The sequence below is a fragment of the Musa acuminata genome, chromosome BXJ2-2, assembly GCF_036884655.1.
Source record: "Musa acuminata AAA Group cultivar baxijiao chromosome BXJ2-2, Cavendish_Baxijiao_AAA, whole genome shotgun sequence".
Taxonomy (NCBI): Eukaryota; Viridiplantae; Streptophyta; class Magnoliopsida; order Zingiberales; family Musaceae; genus Musa; species Musa acuminata.
In genome coordinates, this window is record NC_088339.1 from 29,447,872 (window position 1) to 29,463,120 (window position 15,249).

The 15,249-nt window shown below is 44.1% G+C and overlaps 4 protein-coding genes across 7 annotated transcripts; 2 read left to right on the top strand and 2 right to left on the bottom strand.

Annotated features, from left to right (window-relative positions):
• Positions 1-3,192: 3,192 nt before the first annotated feature.
• LOC103975495 (homeobox-leucine zipper protein ROC8-like) lies at positions 3,193-8,117 on the top strand. The gene is made up of 10 exons (XM_009390471.3): positions 3,193-3,627; positions 3,761-3,878; positions 3,994-4,182; positions 4,951-5,409; positions 5,482-5,583; positions 5,665-5,874; positions 5,962-6,139; positions 6,226-6,494; positions 6,605-6,694; positions 6,956-8,117. Exons 1-10 carry the CDS (start codon positions 3,533-3,535, stop codon positions 7,328-7,330), a joined length of 2,085 nt encoding a protein of 694 aa, XP_009388746.2. The 5' UTR covers positions 3,193-3,532; the 3' UTR covers positions 7,331-8,117.
• Positions 8,118-8,648: 531 nt separating this feature from the next.
• Positions 8,649-11,291, top strand: LOC103975494 (protein OPI10 homolog). 2 transcript variants are annotated; one of them, XR_670969.3, is made up of 3 exons: positions 8,649-9,309; positions 10,364-10,405; positions 10,502-10,983. XR_670969.3 is itself a non-coding variant. In XM_009390470.3 (2 exons), the coding sequence occupies exon 1, from the start codon at positions 8,720-8,722 to the stop codon at positions 9,299-9,301; it is 582 nt and encodes a 193-aa protein (XP_009388745.2). In that variant the 5' UTR covers positions 8,650-8,719; the 3' UTR covers positions 9,302-9,309; positions 11,051-11,291. The 2 variants fall into 2 exon arrangements, 1 of the variants encoding a protein (XP_009388745.2); XM_009390470.3 differs by lacking the exons at positions 10,364-10,405; positions 10,502-10,983 and adding an exon at positions 11,051-11,291 and having other exon boundaries at positions 8,650-9,309.
• A 164-nt stretch (positions 11,292-11,455) lies between these two features.
• LOC135583630 (actin-like) lies at positions 11,456-13,583 on the bottom strand. Of its 3 annotated transcripts, none has more exons than XM_065096528.1 (5): positions 13,256-13,583; positions 13,102-13,170; positions 12,623-13,016; positions 11,928-12,541; positions 11,456-11,845 (listed from the first exon to the last, which is right to left on the bottom strand). In XM_065096528.1, exons 2-5 carry the CDS (start codon positions 13,159-13,161, stop codon positions 11,780-11,782), a joined length of 1,134 nt encoding a protein of 377 aa, XP_064952600.1. In that variant the 5' UTR covers positions 13,162-13,170; positions 13,256-13,583; the 3' UTR covers positions 11,456-11,779. The 3 variants fall into 3 exon arrangements, with proteins under 3 accessions (XP_064952600.1, XP_064952599.1, XP_064952598.1); XM_065096527.1 differs by having other exon boundaries at positions 13,370-13,582; XM_065096526.1 differs by having other exon boundaries at positions 13,319-13,578.
• Positions 13,584-14,042: 459 nt separating this feature from the next.
• LOC103975492 (pectinesterase inhibitor 9) lies at positions 14,043-14,954 on the bottom strand. The gene has a single exon (XM_009390466.3). It carries the CDS (start codon positions 14,901-14,903, stop codon positions 14,301-14,303), a length of 603 nt encoding a protein of 200 aa, XP_009388741.3. The 5' UTR covers positions 14,904-14,954; the 3' UTR covers positions 14,043-14,300.
• Positions 14,955-15,249: the final 295 nt, after the last annotated feature.

The window sequence follows — 15,249 nt, forward strand, 5'->3', positions numbered from 1 at the left end:
TAATTTTTTTTCTTCTTTTTTTTACCGATATAAATATTGTGAATATTTATTAAAAATATTTTAAATAAAATCTTATTGTGCTTCTTTGATTGTTATTATTCATAGGCCATTACAAAATTATATTTTTAGATTTATTGTTAATTTGATTGATGATATAATCTATTTAAATCATTTATCATGTTTTTAAGTAGACTTTATAATGTTTTATTGTGACTAATAAAATATTATAATAGACCAAAACACTATAACAAATAAATATATTTTTTTTTTAAAAACTAATTTAAACACTTTTTAAAATTAAATATGCTATTAAAAAATAAGTCAAATGAAAAGTATGGATTGAAAAAAAAACTCAAAATAGAAAAAAAAATTCCTAATCCTTTATATATATATATATATATATATATATATATATATATATATATATATATATATATATATATATTTGTGTGTGTGGGGTATTTATTTGTTATAGTGTGACAAATAAATCTGTCCGCAAGGACGGGTGACAGAAAAGAAGGTGATCGATCAAAGAGGGAGCCTCCAGATCTTGAAACCGAAGTCCAAGTTTGGTCCCTCCATACGACGGTTCCTGCTCGAGTATCAACACAGACGATCTTGCGCACCTAGGATCGAACCAAGTCTGACCCCTCAACCATGGCATAAACGATCACCATCACAAACCATCATAAATAATATTTCAGTAAATTAGTATTAAAAATGAAAGAATTACTTAAGTAAGAGGATAAATGAGATCATCGGAGACCGTACAAGTAAGTGTATGCATTCATTCAATCATTCTCGAAATGCACATCGACAACTTCATTCATTTATATGTGCCATCATCGTGGAAGGGTGCAATAACGATCTACACATGAAAGGCGATGAATGCATGCCTGCAAAACCCTACATCTTCACGACAAGAGTCAAATGCACATACGTGACTCGATGGTACCACATTTATGAAACATGTACCAAAGTTAGGACGATGGTGGGACAATAATGAAGCATTGAAGGATGATTAACTGGATCTTGGATACATGGCAGTTGATCATAAATGATGCAAAGATGACTACTGATTTGTTGCTGCTCTTCGAAATAAAAGAGTTGTGATCGATCGTAATAAGTGTATAAATTTGTACATCGTGTTCTTCTCTATCCCTATTAGCACATCAAACTTGTTTTCCAAATAAAACTAAAAATATTAAATGCAATGTATTTTGATTCCGAGTTATTGAATTTTATCTTTATTTTCCGTTTTCTAATGATCACAAGCTTAGCTTAAATCATTTTTTATGCAACTCCTACCCGATCGTCATTTATAATTAAACAATTACATTACTTGTCATTAGCTTATTTGATTAAATAGAATTTGATGATTTAATCCCCCTTAAACAAGAAGATGCTTTTAATGACGTCAGCAATCGCACCATGTTTGGTCAACGAGGCAGGGCTCATAGTTTTCCTACCCGTTAGTGTGTACCTTCTGTGTGATTGGAGGTACTGCAGTCCTTGAACCAATCAGATAAAAGGTAGACAATTGAGTATATCATAGGTGATTTCTCTTCGACGACACTAGATGCGACTTAGTCGTCCCGACTACCAGCCTTGTGGTTGGTCGAATAGAAATGGGGCCCACGCTTATATAATACAGACAGCAACAGAAAAGAATCCCATGCCGCGCTTATATTTATTGTGATCGGACCTGAGCCACCAAACCTTATTACACCTGCGTCCTCTCTCTCTCTCTCTCTCTCTCTCTCTCTTGGTTGTGATGTCGAGGAAAACTCCATGCTACACAACTTTGGTACCGAAGAATAGAAGCAGACGTCTTGTTTTGTGCATGCTAACCATCATTCATGGTGATTCTGAGCTTGGAGGCTTGTGTGACTAAAAGACTCTCCCTTGCATGCCCACCTTGTCCGAGTTGGCTCATCTTAGAGAGAAGGAAGGGGAGGGTTATTTTAGCTGCTTGTTGGTTGTCAGAGGATGGTACGAACCAGTAAATAAAATTATATCTTCTCCATTTAATTTATATTCTCACAGCCACTTGTCACAGGGCCCAAGATCTCGGTTGACTCCAGGTTTCTTTTGGCAATAATGATGATCTTCTCGCATTATTTGGTTGCTTGTAATTGCAATTGCAATTGAGATACAGGATGTGACAATTTGCAGTGAGAGAGGAAAGAGGATATAGCATTTAAAGGTTTTTAATGGCATATACATATGCTACAAAGTGTTGGACCTCCGGAAGCAATTATTAGCTGAGAAATAACTACATGTATTGAAGATCCCAAGCTGCTGGTGTCGAAGGGGAAGAAGACAGAGGGAGGGAGGGAGGGAGGGAGGGAGAGGGAAAGTTTTCAAAAGGAGGGGTCATGGCAACCTGAAGCTACTCACCATAAATTTGTGCACCAATGGTTTCAGCAGGAGGAAGAGAAGGTACCAGCACCTTGGCCATGACACCTCTGCTCAGCTGACATGGAACCTTGATTGCTAGCATTCAGTGCACGGGCGGAACACACCATCAGTGACGAAGCTTGAGTTCTTAGGCTATATCTAGTGGAAAGCTAGAGGGGTGCAGATTACCATGCTGTCCTGCTCTCGGCGACTGTTTGCTGTGTTGACATGTTATCAGCATCTTCTACTTGAGGGGAGGATAACAAAACACATGAGAGAGAAAAAGGAGGGTGAGAGCTGGCAGATTAGTATCCTTAAGCTCTCGCTCTGTCTCTCTCCTTTGCTGTCCCATCTTTAATTCTGGAAGCTGTACTATACCAGAAGACAACCAAACCATATCAGAGTGAAGTCATTGCCCCCAACTAAAACATACAGCACAAAAGGAAGAGGCCAAAGCCATGCAGAACCCAACGACAGAAGAAAGAAAACCTTTTCATGTATATTTCTGCTAAGCTTTATGTCTCTGGTTTCAGAAGATCACTTGGAAATGTACACAAGGAATTCAATGTTTAATCAAAATATAAATGCAAATATACTTGATCAGATGTTTATATTGTCATCTGATTCGCTGATGATAATTGTTTGTAGATTCTGTTTGGAGAGGATACAATATACCTCAAAATCTAACATATTTAAAGGCTCCGCCTTTTAATTCGTGTCAGTTACTGTAAGCTTTAAATACGGAGAGAGAGAGAGAAAGAGAGAGAGAGACGTGAATTCCGGTGCGTCTTAATAAGGGGAAGGGTGGGATCGAATCAGCCCGGATCGCAGCCGGCATCTGCGTCGCCACACCGCCGGTTACCTCATCTGGCTCCCGGCCGAACTCGGCACTCGGATAAGCCCCATAGAGAGAGGAAGACGTGAGCCAGAGGAGGAGCGGTGTGAGGCGGAGAAGAAAGGCGCCACCTTTGAGGACGAAGCATGGAGAGGACGGCGTTGCCATGACTTGGAAATCGACAGCACGAACTGGCTCGCTTCTTTTGTAGACAGCTGTGGGTTATCGTAGTGCTTGTTTTGGTGGTTGTAGTGTAAGCAGGAGTGGGGAGGGCGGGCAGCGTCGGAGTTGCGTAGGATGGATTCCGGCGACGAACAGGACGTTCCGAACTCACAGAGTAGGAAGAAGCGGTACCACCGGCACAACCCGCGGCAGATTCAGGAACTCGAATCGTACGCACTGTTCTCGTCTATCTCCTTCTCACTCTATGTGTGTCCTGAGCGGTCATTGCGTAGTTTTGTACTATGGTTTGGGGATCTTCGTGGCGGCGCTCTCTGACGAGGTTTCTGTGAGCTTGTTGCTTAGGTTGTTCAAGGTTTGTCTGCACCCGGACGAGAAGCAGAGGCTGCAGCTGAGCCGGGATCTGGGGCTGGAGCCGCGGCAGATCAAGTTCTGGTTTCAGAACCGAAGGACGCAGATGAAGGCAACAGCTGCTCTCTTTTCCTCTTTTCGTTAGCGTAATCGACGCGGAAAAAAAATTGGATTTTGGTGCGAGCAAAACCGAAAAGGCATCGCTGATTGATTCTGGTGCTTGGCAGGGGCAACAAGAGAGGGCGGACAACTGCTTGCTCCGTGCCGAGAACGACAAGATCCGGTGCGAGAACATTGCCATGAGGGAGGCACTCAAGAACGTCATTTGCCCCTCCTGTGGCGGTCCTCCGCCCGATGACGACTCCTATTTTGACGAGCAGAAACTGCGGATGGACAATACAAGGCTGAAAGAGGAGGTAATACCGAGCTCGCTTTCGTTGTGGTGTTTCACTGGTCATGATCAGTTCTCACTGGTGCAAGTCTCCCTTTTTAGTCACCTCGACCCTGCTATTTGTCTTATGCAGTTGTTAATAGCTGTTAGGGGAATAATGTTTCCAAAGGGTACCAATTGAATCTTTGTCCGATTCTAGATTAAAGCAAGATCCATTTCCAGTTATGCAGAAACCAAAACATAAACATGTAATCGTAAGATCTATTTCTATGCTAGGTCGTCATCTTCTTGGTCATCTTTTCTCATTTTAGTGTTTGCAAGAGAAGAAGTAGAAGAAAAAGTTCGTACTAGCCGTTGTGTTTTTATCACGACAGATAAAATCTTCAAACGATAACATTTGTTTAGTCAATTATATGCATATATTTAGCTATTTTGATTTGGAGGAAGCCGGTCATAATGGATCAACTGTTCAAAGATTAAAATTGTTAGAGCTCCTTTTAGCAAAATTCATTGGCTGGCGTGGCATGAAAATGTGGATCAGAAGTAGCTATTGCTGTTTGGAAACTTTTGTTTCTGAGGGCCATCGATCGATAACTCTATTTATTAGTTTTCCATTAGTTATCAGCATGTTCTGATCTGAATTCGGTGATAGAGACAACGAAGCCTTCTAGCTTGAAGTTAGCTATTTGTTCACTACTTCTTAGGCTTTATTGCAGAAAACTGATCATCGCTGCTTACATTTAACTAAGGTCAATGATGTTCATTCCCTTAACTTCATGTAATTTCCTTGCAGCTTGACCGTGTTTCAAATCTTGCATCAAAGTACCTTGGAAGGCCTCTCACCCAGCTTCCCCCAGTTCAGCCAGTATCCTTATCATCATTAGACTTATCAGCTGGGGGTTATGGTGATGCAGGGATAAGCCCTTCCCTTGATCTTGATCTCCTGTGCCGGAGTTCCTCTTCAGCTTTTCCATTTCAATGTCCCTCAACAGTTTCTGATCTTGAGAAACCTCTTATGGTGGAGATGGCTACCGGTGCAATGGAGGAGGTAATCAGGCTAGTGCAGACTGATGAGCCTCTTTGGGTGAAGTCAAGTGATGGGAGGGACATACTTCAACTTGAAACCTACGACAGCATGTTCCAAAGGCTAGGTAGGCAGCTCAAGTTCCCAGGTACTCGAATTGAGGCATCAAGGGATTCAGCTCTTGTCATCATGGGTGCTATGACATTGATCGATATGTTCATGGATGCGGTAAGTTTTGACCTTCCAGTAAAAAGAAATTACTCCTCATTCTATTTTGGACTGAGTTGGATTTTGTTGCAGAGCAAGTGGGCAGAGTTGTTTCCCACAATTGTTTCTAAGGCAAGGACCATTGAAGTTCTTGCTGCTGGAATGGCTGGAAGTAGAAGTGGGTCTTTGTTATTGGTAATGGCAGTTCTTAAGCCCTTTCAGTTGAACATAAATTTCCAAACTTGCTATCATACTGATATGTTCAACGGCATGCAGATGTATGAAGAGATACAGGTTCTTTCACCAGTTGTTCCTACGCGCGAGTTCTGCTTTCTGCGGTACTGCCAGCAAATTGAGCCAGGCGTGTGGGTAGTAGCTGATGTTTCGGTGGACTATCCTAGAGACAATCGGCTTGCTCTTTCTTTGCGATCAAGGAGGCTTCCTTCTGGATACTTGATTGAGGAAATGCCCAATGGCTATACTAAGGTGAGAGATCTGGTTTTTGTGCTTGCACAATGTTCTTAGTTTGCTGATTTCTCTCTCTTAATCGAATTTGTTGGTGATTTGATGTAGTTAACTTGGGTTGAGCACATGGAAATCGAGGACAAGAATCCGATCCATATACTTTTCAGGGATTTAATAAACAGTGGAATGCTGTTTGGGGCACAGCGCTGGCTTGCCGCCCTACAGAGAATGTGCGAGAGGTTTGCTTGTTTGAATGTCGCTGGACTTCCAGCTAGAGACATCGGAGGTAACACGTGGTTTGCTCAGTAGTTGCTATAGAGTACAAGAATCTGCAAATTGCTATTTGACTGTGATATCAACTATGGACTTCAGTGGCTCCGTCGCCTGATGGCAAGAGGAGCATGATGAAGCTTGCACAGAGAATGCTGAGCAGTTTCTGTGCCAATGTTGGTGCATCAAATGGGCACCAATGGAACACCATCTCTGGGTTAAATGATGTCGGAGTCAGGGTTACAATTCACAAAACCACAGATGCTGGCCGGCCTGATGGCATCGTCCTCAATGCAGCAACCTCAATGTGGCTGCCGATATCATCTGAGAAGGTCTTCGGTTTCTTCAAGGATGAACGAACACGATCTCAGGTTTCTCACATCTTCTTGAGATATCTATTCAAAGGACACTAGTCTTCTATCGTGTTCTCTTATTTTAATGGACACTTACTTTCTGTTTGTTGTTTTGTTCTTTCTTTCAGTGGGATGTTCTCTCAAACGGCAACACTCTACAAGAGGTGGCTCACATCACAAATGGTTCACATCCGGGGAACTGTATTTCTCTTCTTCGTGTATGCTCTTTTTCTCTTGTCCATTTATTCTTCTTACATTTAGACTTATGGCATATGATTTTTACAGAAGGCTCTTCTTTTTATAGAACCAATAACCAGAACACTTCATTTTTATCATCAATTCACATGTAATACAGTGTAGTCCTGACTAATTTTGCTTGCAAATGAGTGCAGCTATTGGCATTATGAAGGTTGTATATGTTCAGAATAAAGTATCCCTTGTCAGGTATTAATTTTCTGGTTTTGGTGGTGAATGAATAGGGACTCAATTCGGGCCAGAACACTATGTTGATACTCCAAGAATGCTGCACCGATGCATATGGCTCTGTCATTGTTTATTCTCCTGTCGACCTACCCGCCATCAACATTGTCATGAGCGGCGAGGACCCGTCCTACATTCCCATTTTGCCTTCAGGTTTCACCATTTTGCCAGACGGGCGAGCTGCTGCGGGGGCTTCATCCAGCTCAAACCCAATGGTAGGCTCATCTGGCTCGTTGCTGACCGTCGCGTTTCAAATTCTCATGAGCGGCTTGCCATCTGCAAAACTCAACTTGGAGTCGGTGATGACGGTCAACAACTTGATTGGCACCACGGTTCAGCAAATAAAGTCTGCCTTGAACTGTCCTGACATCTGATGCAATGAGGAGAATTAAAAGCCATTTTCTTCTATTGCCACCACCTTTTCCTTGCTGCTTCAGATCTGATGGGTTCTCGAGGCATTCAAGATGGGATTAATGTGGTGTTCTTTTGTTGGTTGGTTACCCTTGATTGCTTTCATGGTGGGCTTGAGTTGAAACTTCAAGATGACTCTGCTGCTGCTGCTGATGCCGGTCTATGGAGGATCCCATTTTTTGGCAGAAACCAGTGAGTTTTTACATTTACGAGCTCTCAGTAAAGTCGAGAACAAGCCATATCTGCCTCTCCTTTTTGCTTGCTTCGATCAAATTCTTTCGTTTCTTAATGCATCGAGTGGTTATGGTTTGGCTATTGACTTCTATCAACAACACACTATTTGACGAGCATTTGTTTTGAAGACGGTCTTGTTGGATTGTGGTTCGATGCATCTGTGATGACTTTGGCAACAAGTAGTGAGGAGCAGTGAGTTGGGTTAAACTCTCGAATGACAGAGTGCTCCCTTGTGACGAATTGACACGAAGCTTGATGTAAGGCGTCTCCTTTGATGCTGCATTAGTTCTTGTTAGAATCATTGTAAAAGGTTGTTCTAGAGTTGATTGCTTGGTAACCTGGTTTCTGTTTCCTGAGCCAGCTATTGTTGGTATAACTTGCGGTGTCTTAATCTTCTGAGTAGAGCAGTACAGCATTCAAGCTGTTCCATTAGCACATTACATGATATTAATAGTTGTTGTAATCTGTCTGACAGTGACCATTACTAAAGTTCTTGGTTGAATCCTTTGTGCTTGATCTGGGTGTTCTTTCTGTTCATGCTTGCATCAGCATCAACAAGTGAATGTATTTTGTGTGATGGTAAAAACACACTGTAGAACTTATCAATTCTGAAAATTTGATTGTATTTGTTAATATATATATATATATATATATATATATATATATATATATATATATATATATATATATATAAGGAAGAAAATAAAATGGTGATTCAAATACATTATATTTGGTCATATATTAAAAATATAAATTTTTAAATTTTTTTCATCAATTATTTTTTATTGTCGATATTAGAAATATGAATAGAATCCTTATACTCGAGTTCATCATCAATCCAAAATAAGTTGGATGGATTTTCTTTTCTTTTCACGTATTAAAATATGCCATGATTTCCATCAATTTGTATGATAATTAGAAGAAGAATTGATAGTAATCTTGAATCATGAACCCTAAATTTGATTTGTGTCATATGGTGTATTCCAGAATCCTTCATTTTGAGAAATTGACTTTCTAGAAACTTCCTCCTCCCCTAAGAGACCCTCCGCACTGGGGAAAGAAACCATTAGCGATTACAGAAGCGAGTAAGAGCCTTGGAGAAAGGGAGAGGGGAAGAAATGTTCGGGGTGGTGTTCCCGGAGCGGAGCTACCCGATGGACGCGTCGGCCTTCGCGCAGATCGACCCGCTCCACTGGGTGCTCGACATGGCCTCCTTCGTTGGCGACGCCTACCGCGACGTCAAGGAGGTGTGCGTCTTCCTCCTCCCCGCCGCCGCCGCCTCCTTCCCGCCCGGGAAGGCCCTGGCCGTCTACGTCCAGCCCCCCGGTCACCCATTCCTCTTCTGCGGCGCCGTCCACCCCGCCCGCCCCTCCGCCCTCCTCGCCCTCCCCTGGCCCGACCTCGCCGAGGACGCTGTCGCGGGCTTTGGCGTGCTGCAGGTCGCCGCGGGCTCCGCCAAGATCGGCGTATCCGTCGAGGACTTCGCCTCGCTGCCCCCCGTCGCTGACGCCGGCGCCGAGAGGAGGGCCGAGCGCCTCGCTCTGAGGGTCGGCGAGAACCTCTTCAACTTCATGCAGTCCTTCTGTGGGGTCGATGGCAGCCGCCTCGTGGTGCCCATGGACATTCTCGATCGGTGGTTCAAGAAGTTCCAGGAGCGGGCGAAGAAGGACCCCAGCTATCTTAAAAACTTCTCTTTGTGAATCTAAAGGTACGTGTATAAATTCATGTAATTTTTTGAAGGATTTATGTTCTTGGTTTAATGCTTGGTTCTTGCATATATCTTGGTTACATCTTTTTGTTCAAATGCTTCCTAAATACTAAGCAATCAAGGAATTATTGCTCAGTCTCTGAATCAAAAATCTGAGAATTTTTATATTATTGTTGGTTCTCCACCAGAAAGGAGGAACATTGTAGCTATAATTTTCATTATGAGGAACAATTTAATGTTGTGGCAATTGCTCCCTTGTATCAAGAAACATCATTGGATGCTCTTCATAAGTTATCCTTTCTAGGTTGAATTGGTTCATATTCCACAACTTTATGCTTATATTTCCTGTAAGCAGATGCGTCATAACTTCATGAGCTCTGGCCAATGCTAATGGTATTGTAACTTTATAATACACTTTCAAGAAACCAAAGAGGACTCTAATTTAGTTCTCTATTTGATCCATATTTCAACAATAATTATTGGTAGGGACAGTTCTACAGTCAAACGATCACCCACTTGAAATATCTCCCATTGTTCAGCTTCTAACAGCCTATGTGGTCAACCCAAATAGTTTTCCCATGTTATGCAATTTCTCTCTTTGCAGTGCCTACCATAAATTTTACTTCAAATCTTTATACATCTCATGCCCCAGACCGAGCTTCTTTTGGATTTTCTTTATGTATGGATCACTACGCTTGCAAAGAGTGCTTTTGAGTGACAAAAGTTAAGCTCTCTGTTTTTTATCTTTTATAGTTGTGAATTATTGTCCTGAACGGTTTGTATATTTTCTTCTAATGTCGATGGGACTCTGAGGTTTGTCTAGCTCTGTACTAGGCTCGTGCAACTGCACCTTGATTCTCTATCTCATCATGTCATCGGAATACTTTTGAAGTATAAACTAAGGTGAAAACTGAAGCACATATGCACATTTTTTAACTGGTGTAGCTTTATCATAGATCAATTAAAAGAAAAAAGACTTGTGCTCCTTGCAAGCTGTCCGATAAATATTAAATCTTTGGTAAAGATGATTGTTTCTAATCACTATTCTTTTCAGGTTGATGCATAATCTAGATCAAATGTACAAAAGCGTCTCAAGGTGAAAACTTATTAATGACACCTTTATCTTGTAATTCTTGTAACTGTTCCTTCGACTCTAATCTGATATAGTCGGATTCGGAGCATTTCAATTTAGGATATCTGATTATCAATATAACCTTGGTGCACATGTGGAAAGACATCAAGAATATTTCTCCTTCCATCGCCAAAGTTATCTTCTCATGCTGGGTGTCTCTCGCTAATGCCATACCTGTGTCCACCCTTTCGAAAACATGTCTTTTAATGTTGAAATTGCCATTGCTGGCAAATTTGTTCTGCAAGCCTCAGAACTAAACTTGCCCATTTTTAACATCAACCATGATCAGTTTATGGAGGATCCATATCCAACCAGTAGAATATGAGTTTAACTCAAAACCCTGCATTTTACATTAGTTATTCCTCTTTGTTTGCATGTAAACATTAAAATTTTGATTTCTATATTACAAATGTGACACTACCATGTTTCTGTTTCTCAAGTTAATGGATAATAGAGTGCTGATTTCTTGAATCAGAACTAGTTCTATATTTCTTCTGCATGGATTCAATTTTATGTTCAACATTGTTCTTTCTCAGATCTCCCTCTTTAACAGATAATTGAACTTTCTGTTTAATATTCTGGGACTTTAGATTTTTTCCAATTTTGCAGGAGACCCTTCATTTCCGAAGTCAATGTTCCTCTTGTTTTGATTAACAATGCTTAATTTATCTCGAGATGAAGAGGAAGAAGTGCATGCTTACATGCTTCTTTGCTTCTACTTGATGTATCTACTGAAGTATCCTTCTTCTGTTCTTTGTAATGCCACTTAAATTCTTCCTTCATCATATTGTAGGAGACATTATAAAGTGTTTTATGGATGTATTTTTGTAATATATTTTTAGTTCCCCAATTATACCCAACTTTATGAGAGTTTTCTGCTGATGATTGAGGTGAGGAGGAGAGCAGTATAGTAAAACAGAAGAGAAATCAGAACAAAGGATTAGGTTGTCATGTGTTGGTCATGGAAAACATCATTAGAATCATTTGGTTCAATTTAATTTCATAACACACAGATTCGGTTCAAAAAATAAACATTAGATCAGCATCTCAACATATGGGGAAAAGGGTTCAACTCGAGAAGCTTCTGCCGTCCTGGGAAGAACAGCCTCACATCACAGAGGTCAACAAGAGATCAGGTTCGATAGCATGTTCTTTCTGGCTAATGAAAGCCTCAAACAATTTCTCCAATGCAATCACCCACAGTAAAAAAGTCACATCCTCAAGCTGGCCCTCGGAGATCACCGTCAGCCCTACGGTGGGAACAACGTGACCTTCCTTGGCAGACATCATCTCAGCAAATGTCAACTTAGTCCAACTTGCTTCCTCTGTCCCGAAGAGTTAGAAGCATTTCCTGTGCACGATCGATGGACCGGACTCGTCGTACTCCGCCTTCGCGATCCACATCTGCAGTCAAGGTAGTAGAAAACCAGTAAGCAACCTTACCAATCGCTGCATTCTGGTGGCGACTGAGCAAAAGATCGATCACCTGCTGGAAAGTGCTGAGGGATGCCAAGATGGAGCCTCCGATCCACACGCTGTACTTCCTCTCGGGGGGTGCCACCACCTTAATCTTCATGCTGCTGGGCGCCAGCGCTGTGATCTCCTTGCTCATCCTGTCGGCGATGCCGGTGAACATGGTGGATCCGCCGCTGAGAACGATGTTGCCGTAGAGATCCTTCCTGATGTCAACGTCGCACTTCATGATGGAGTTGTAGGTCGTCTCGTGGATGCCAGCGGCTTCCATCCCGATCATGGACGGCTGGAAGAGCACCTCCGGGCAGCGGAACCGCTCGGCGCCGATGGTGATCACCTGCCCGTCGGGGAGCTCGTAGGTCTTCTCCACCGACGAGCCGGTCTTGGCGGTCTCCAGCTCCTTCTCGTAGTCGAGAGCGATGTACGACAGCTTCTCCTTCATGTCTCTCACGATCTCGCGCTCCGCGGTGGTGGTGAAAGAGTAGCCACGCTCTGTCAGGATCTTCATGAGGTTATCGGTCAGGTCACGCCCGGCCAAGTCCAGACGCAGTATCGCGTGTGGGAGAGCATAACCTTCATAGATCGGGACCGTGTGGCTGACACCGTCGCCGGAGTCGAGCACAATGCCTGCACAACCATCGTTTCCATGAACCCAGGGAAGCATCATCATCATGCAACATGAACATCTCTGCAGACGACGCTTCGTACCAGTTGTGCGCCCGCTGGCATACAGGGAGAGGACGGCCTGAATGGCTACATACATGGCAGGGGCATTGAAGGTCTCGAACATGATCTGAGTCATCTTCTCGCGGTTGGCTTTGGGGTTGAGAGGGGCCTCGGTGAGGAGGATGGGGTGCTCTTCGGGGGCCACTCGGAGCTCGTTGTAGAAGGTGTGGTGCCATATCTTCTCCATGTCGTCCCAGTTGTTGACGATGCCGTGCTCGATGGGATACTTCAAGGTCAGAATGCCTCGCTTGGACTGAGCCTCGTCGCCGACGTACGCATCCTTCTGGCCCATGCCGACCATCACGCCGGTGTGGCGTGGGCGGCCTACGATGCTGGGGAAGACAGCCCTCGGAGCATCATCGCCTGCAAATCCTGCCTGAGGAGGACGAGCACCAAGATAAGTTGGCGAGTTCATGGAGTTCCGTCCCCAGCTCCAGAGGCTGATACGGATGCACTCCTACCTTGACCATCCCAGTCCCATTGTCGCACACGAGAGGTTGGATATCCTCGCCTTCCGCCATTGTCTATATCTGCCAAAGCAACAGAGGACACATATCGAACACTTGACACGCAATCATATCGGCATCAAGAACATAATGCATCTAATCTGTTTACAGCTGCAAGTCGACAATAGTCGACAGCAACCTTTCATCACCAAGTCAGAGATCAGATGATTACCGAACCGAGGAGGGAGGAGGAGAAGATAGGAAGTAACGATATGGTACGGACCCTTCCCTCGTTTGCGCACTTCGCCTCTCCCTTCTTCTGAGCCCGCTCCTCGGGCTTTTAAACGGGGGGAGGAGGAGCTGCAGCGAGCAAAGCACGCGGAGGTCCGCCTCATGCGCCGCTCTGACGGAAGAAACCAACGGACGCCCGCTTCTCCCAGCCCGGCTTTTGATGGGAAGACGCTGTATTATTGGGTTGTCGGGTTAACCCGGAATGGATCCGACCCGTTTCTTATAAGAGATGACAATTCACATAATGAACGATCTGCTTTTCCAAAAAAAAGGCATTAAAAAACCATATTTTAAGAACAAAAAGGAATTAAAATATGCTTTTTTAATGCTTAAAGGTGGAGCATAAAGAGCTACAATTGATGATTCAAATCTGCATCATGTACATGCGCTGGCTTGATTTATGCTGTAGTAAGTACTTTGGGATTCAGCAGCTCGTATAATATGTGGGACTAACATAATTGATACACATATAATTGTTCAGTGGAAACAAAAACCAATAATTAATTGGGCATAAGATAAACCAATAATTGGTATTTCTTATATCCTGTGGTGCATGAGAAATGGGCGGTCCCTTAGAATATGTCTTAAGACCTAACTGTAATATGGTGATCTTGTTTTGCAGTATATATAAGCGTTCAAGAATCATAGATAGAGTGAAGCAATGATTGAGAAGATGGTGAAGGCTTCTGAAGAACTGCAATTGTTTTGAAGCAAGAAGACAAATGACAACCAGAAGGAGCACAGAAAAGAGCGTCTTTACAAGGCAGAATCCCACCAAGCAAATGGATCACTTCCCCCACCCAACTCATGAAGCTAATCTTATCGTGCTGCTGCGACGTGTTCTGTGTATGTTGGTATCGTTGTCTTCCTTTCAACATTAACAGAAGGTAGCTGTTTGAGTCGGGAGAGTAGACTGAGCAGCATCATCGGCGGTCAACGAGGCTGTTGACCAGGGCAAGGGCGTTGCTGGTGTACTGCTTCACCTTCTCCACCCGGCGGCGCACGTCGGCCTCGATGGCGCTGGTGCCCCCGCCGCCCACGTCCTGGAAGCCGTCGGAGCAGGTGTCCTCGTTGGTCAGCGCCGCGCTCATCCACGTCTGGGCGTTGGAGACCCGCCACGCCACCTCCGACCTCTCCAGGGGATCCTGCAGCCGGCCCAGCTCCGAGGTCGTCCGCCCCACCTGGTCCGCCGCGTCGCCCAGCGTGTCCGTGCAGTCCCGCAGCGCGGCCGCCTCCCGCCCGGCTCCGGCTTTGCGAAGGGCGGAGACGTGGGAGCAGAGGGAGAGGAGGTGGCCGAGGGTGACGTTGGATGCGAGGCAAGCGAGCCGGACGGGGCTGCGGTGGACGTCAGCGGCGTAGAGGGAGAGCGACGTGAAGCAAAGGTCCGGGTAGCGGGTGGCGCCGCACCGGGCTCGGATGAACTGGGTGGCGTCCTCTTCTTGGCTCATCGGCGCCGGCGCTGGCGCCGACGTGCAGGCGGCGTGGGGGAGGACGAAGAACAGTAAAAGGGCGACCTTTGGAAGCATGCTGAATGATGCCAGCCAAGAGCAGGAGAGCTTTGGAGGCAGAGGAAGAGAGGCCGAGCCATTTAAATAGGATGGGCGGCCATGGTTAATCTAAACTAAATTACGGAAATGCCCCTGACGTGGACACCCATGTTAACTGTAGCAAGAATCTTCTTTTTTTTGGGGGGTGTTTCATATGATCTCATATATTTTTGAGGAGTGATAAAAGTATATTGAGCTCCATTAATTGCAGCAGTTGTGAGATCATGTTCCGATTTGTTGGGAGACCGTATCTGCAACGCAGAAGATGCACATCAGCTGCAAGTTATTTGCTTTGGGGATGATATGAGGAAACATTACAGACAGG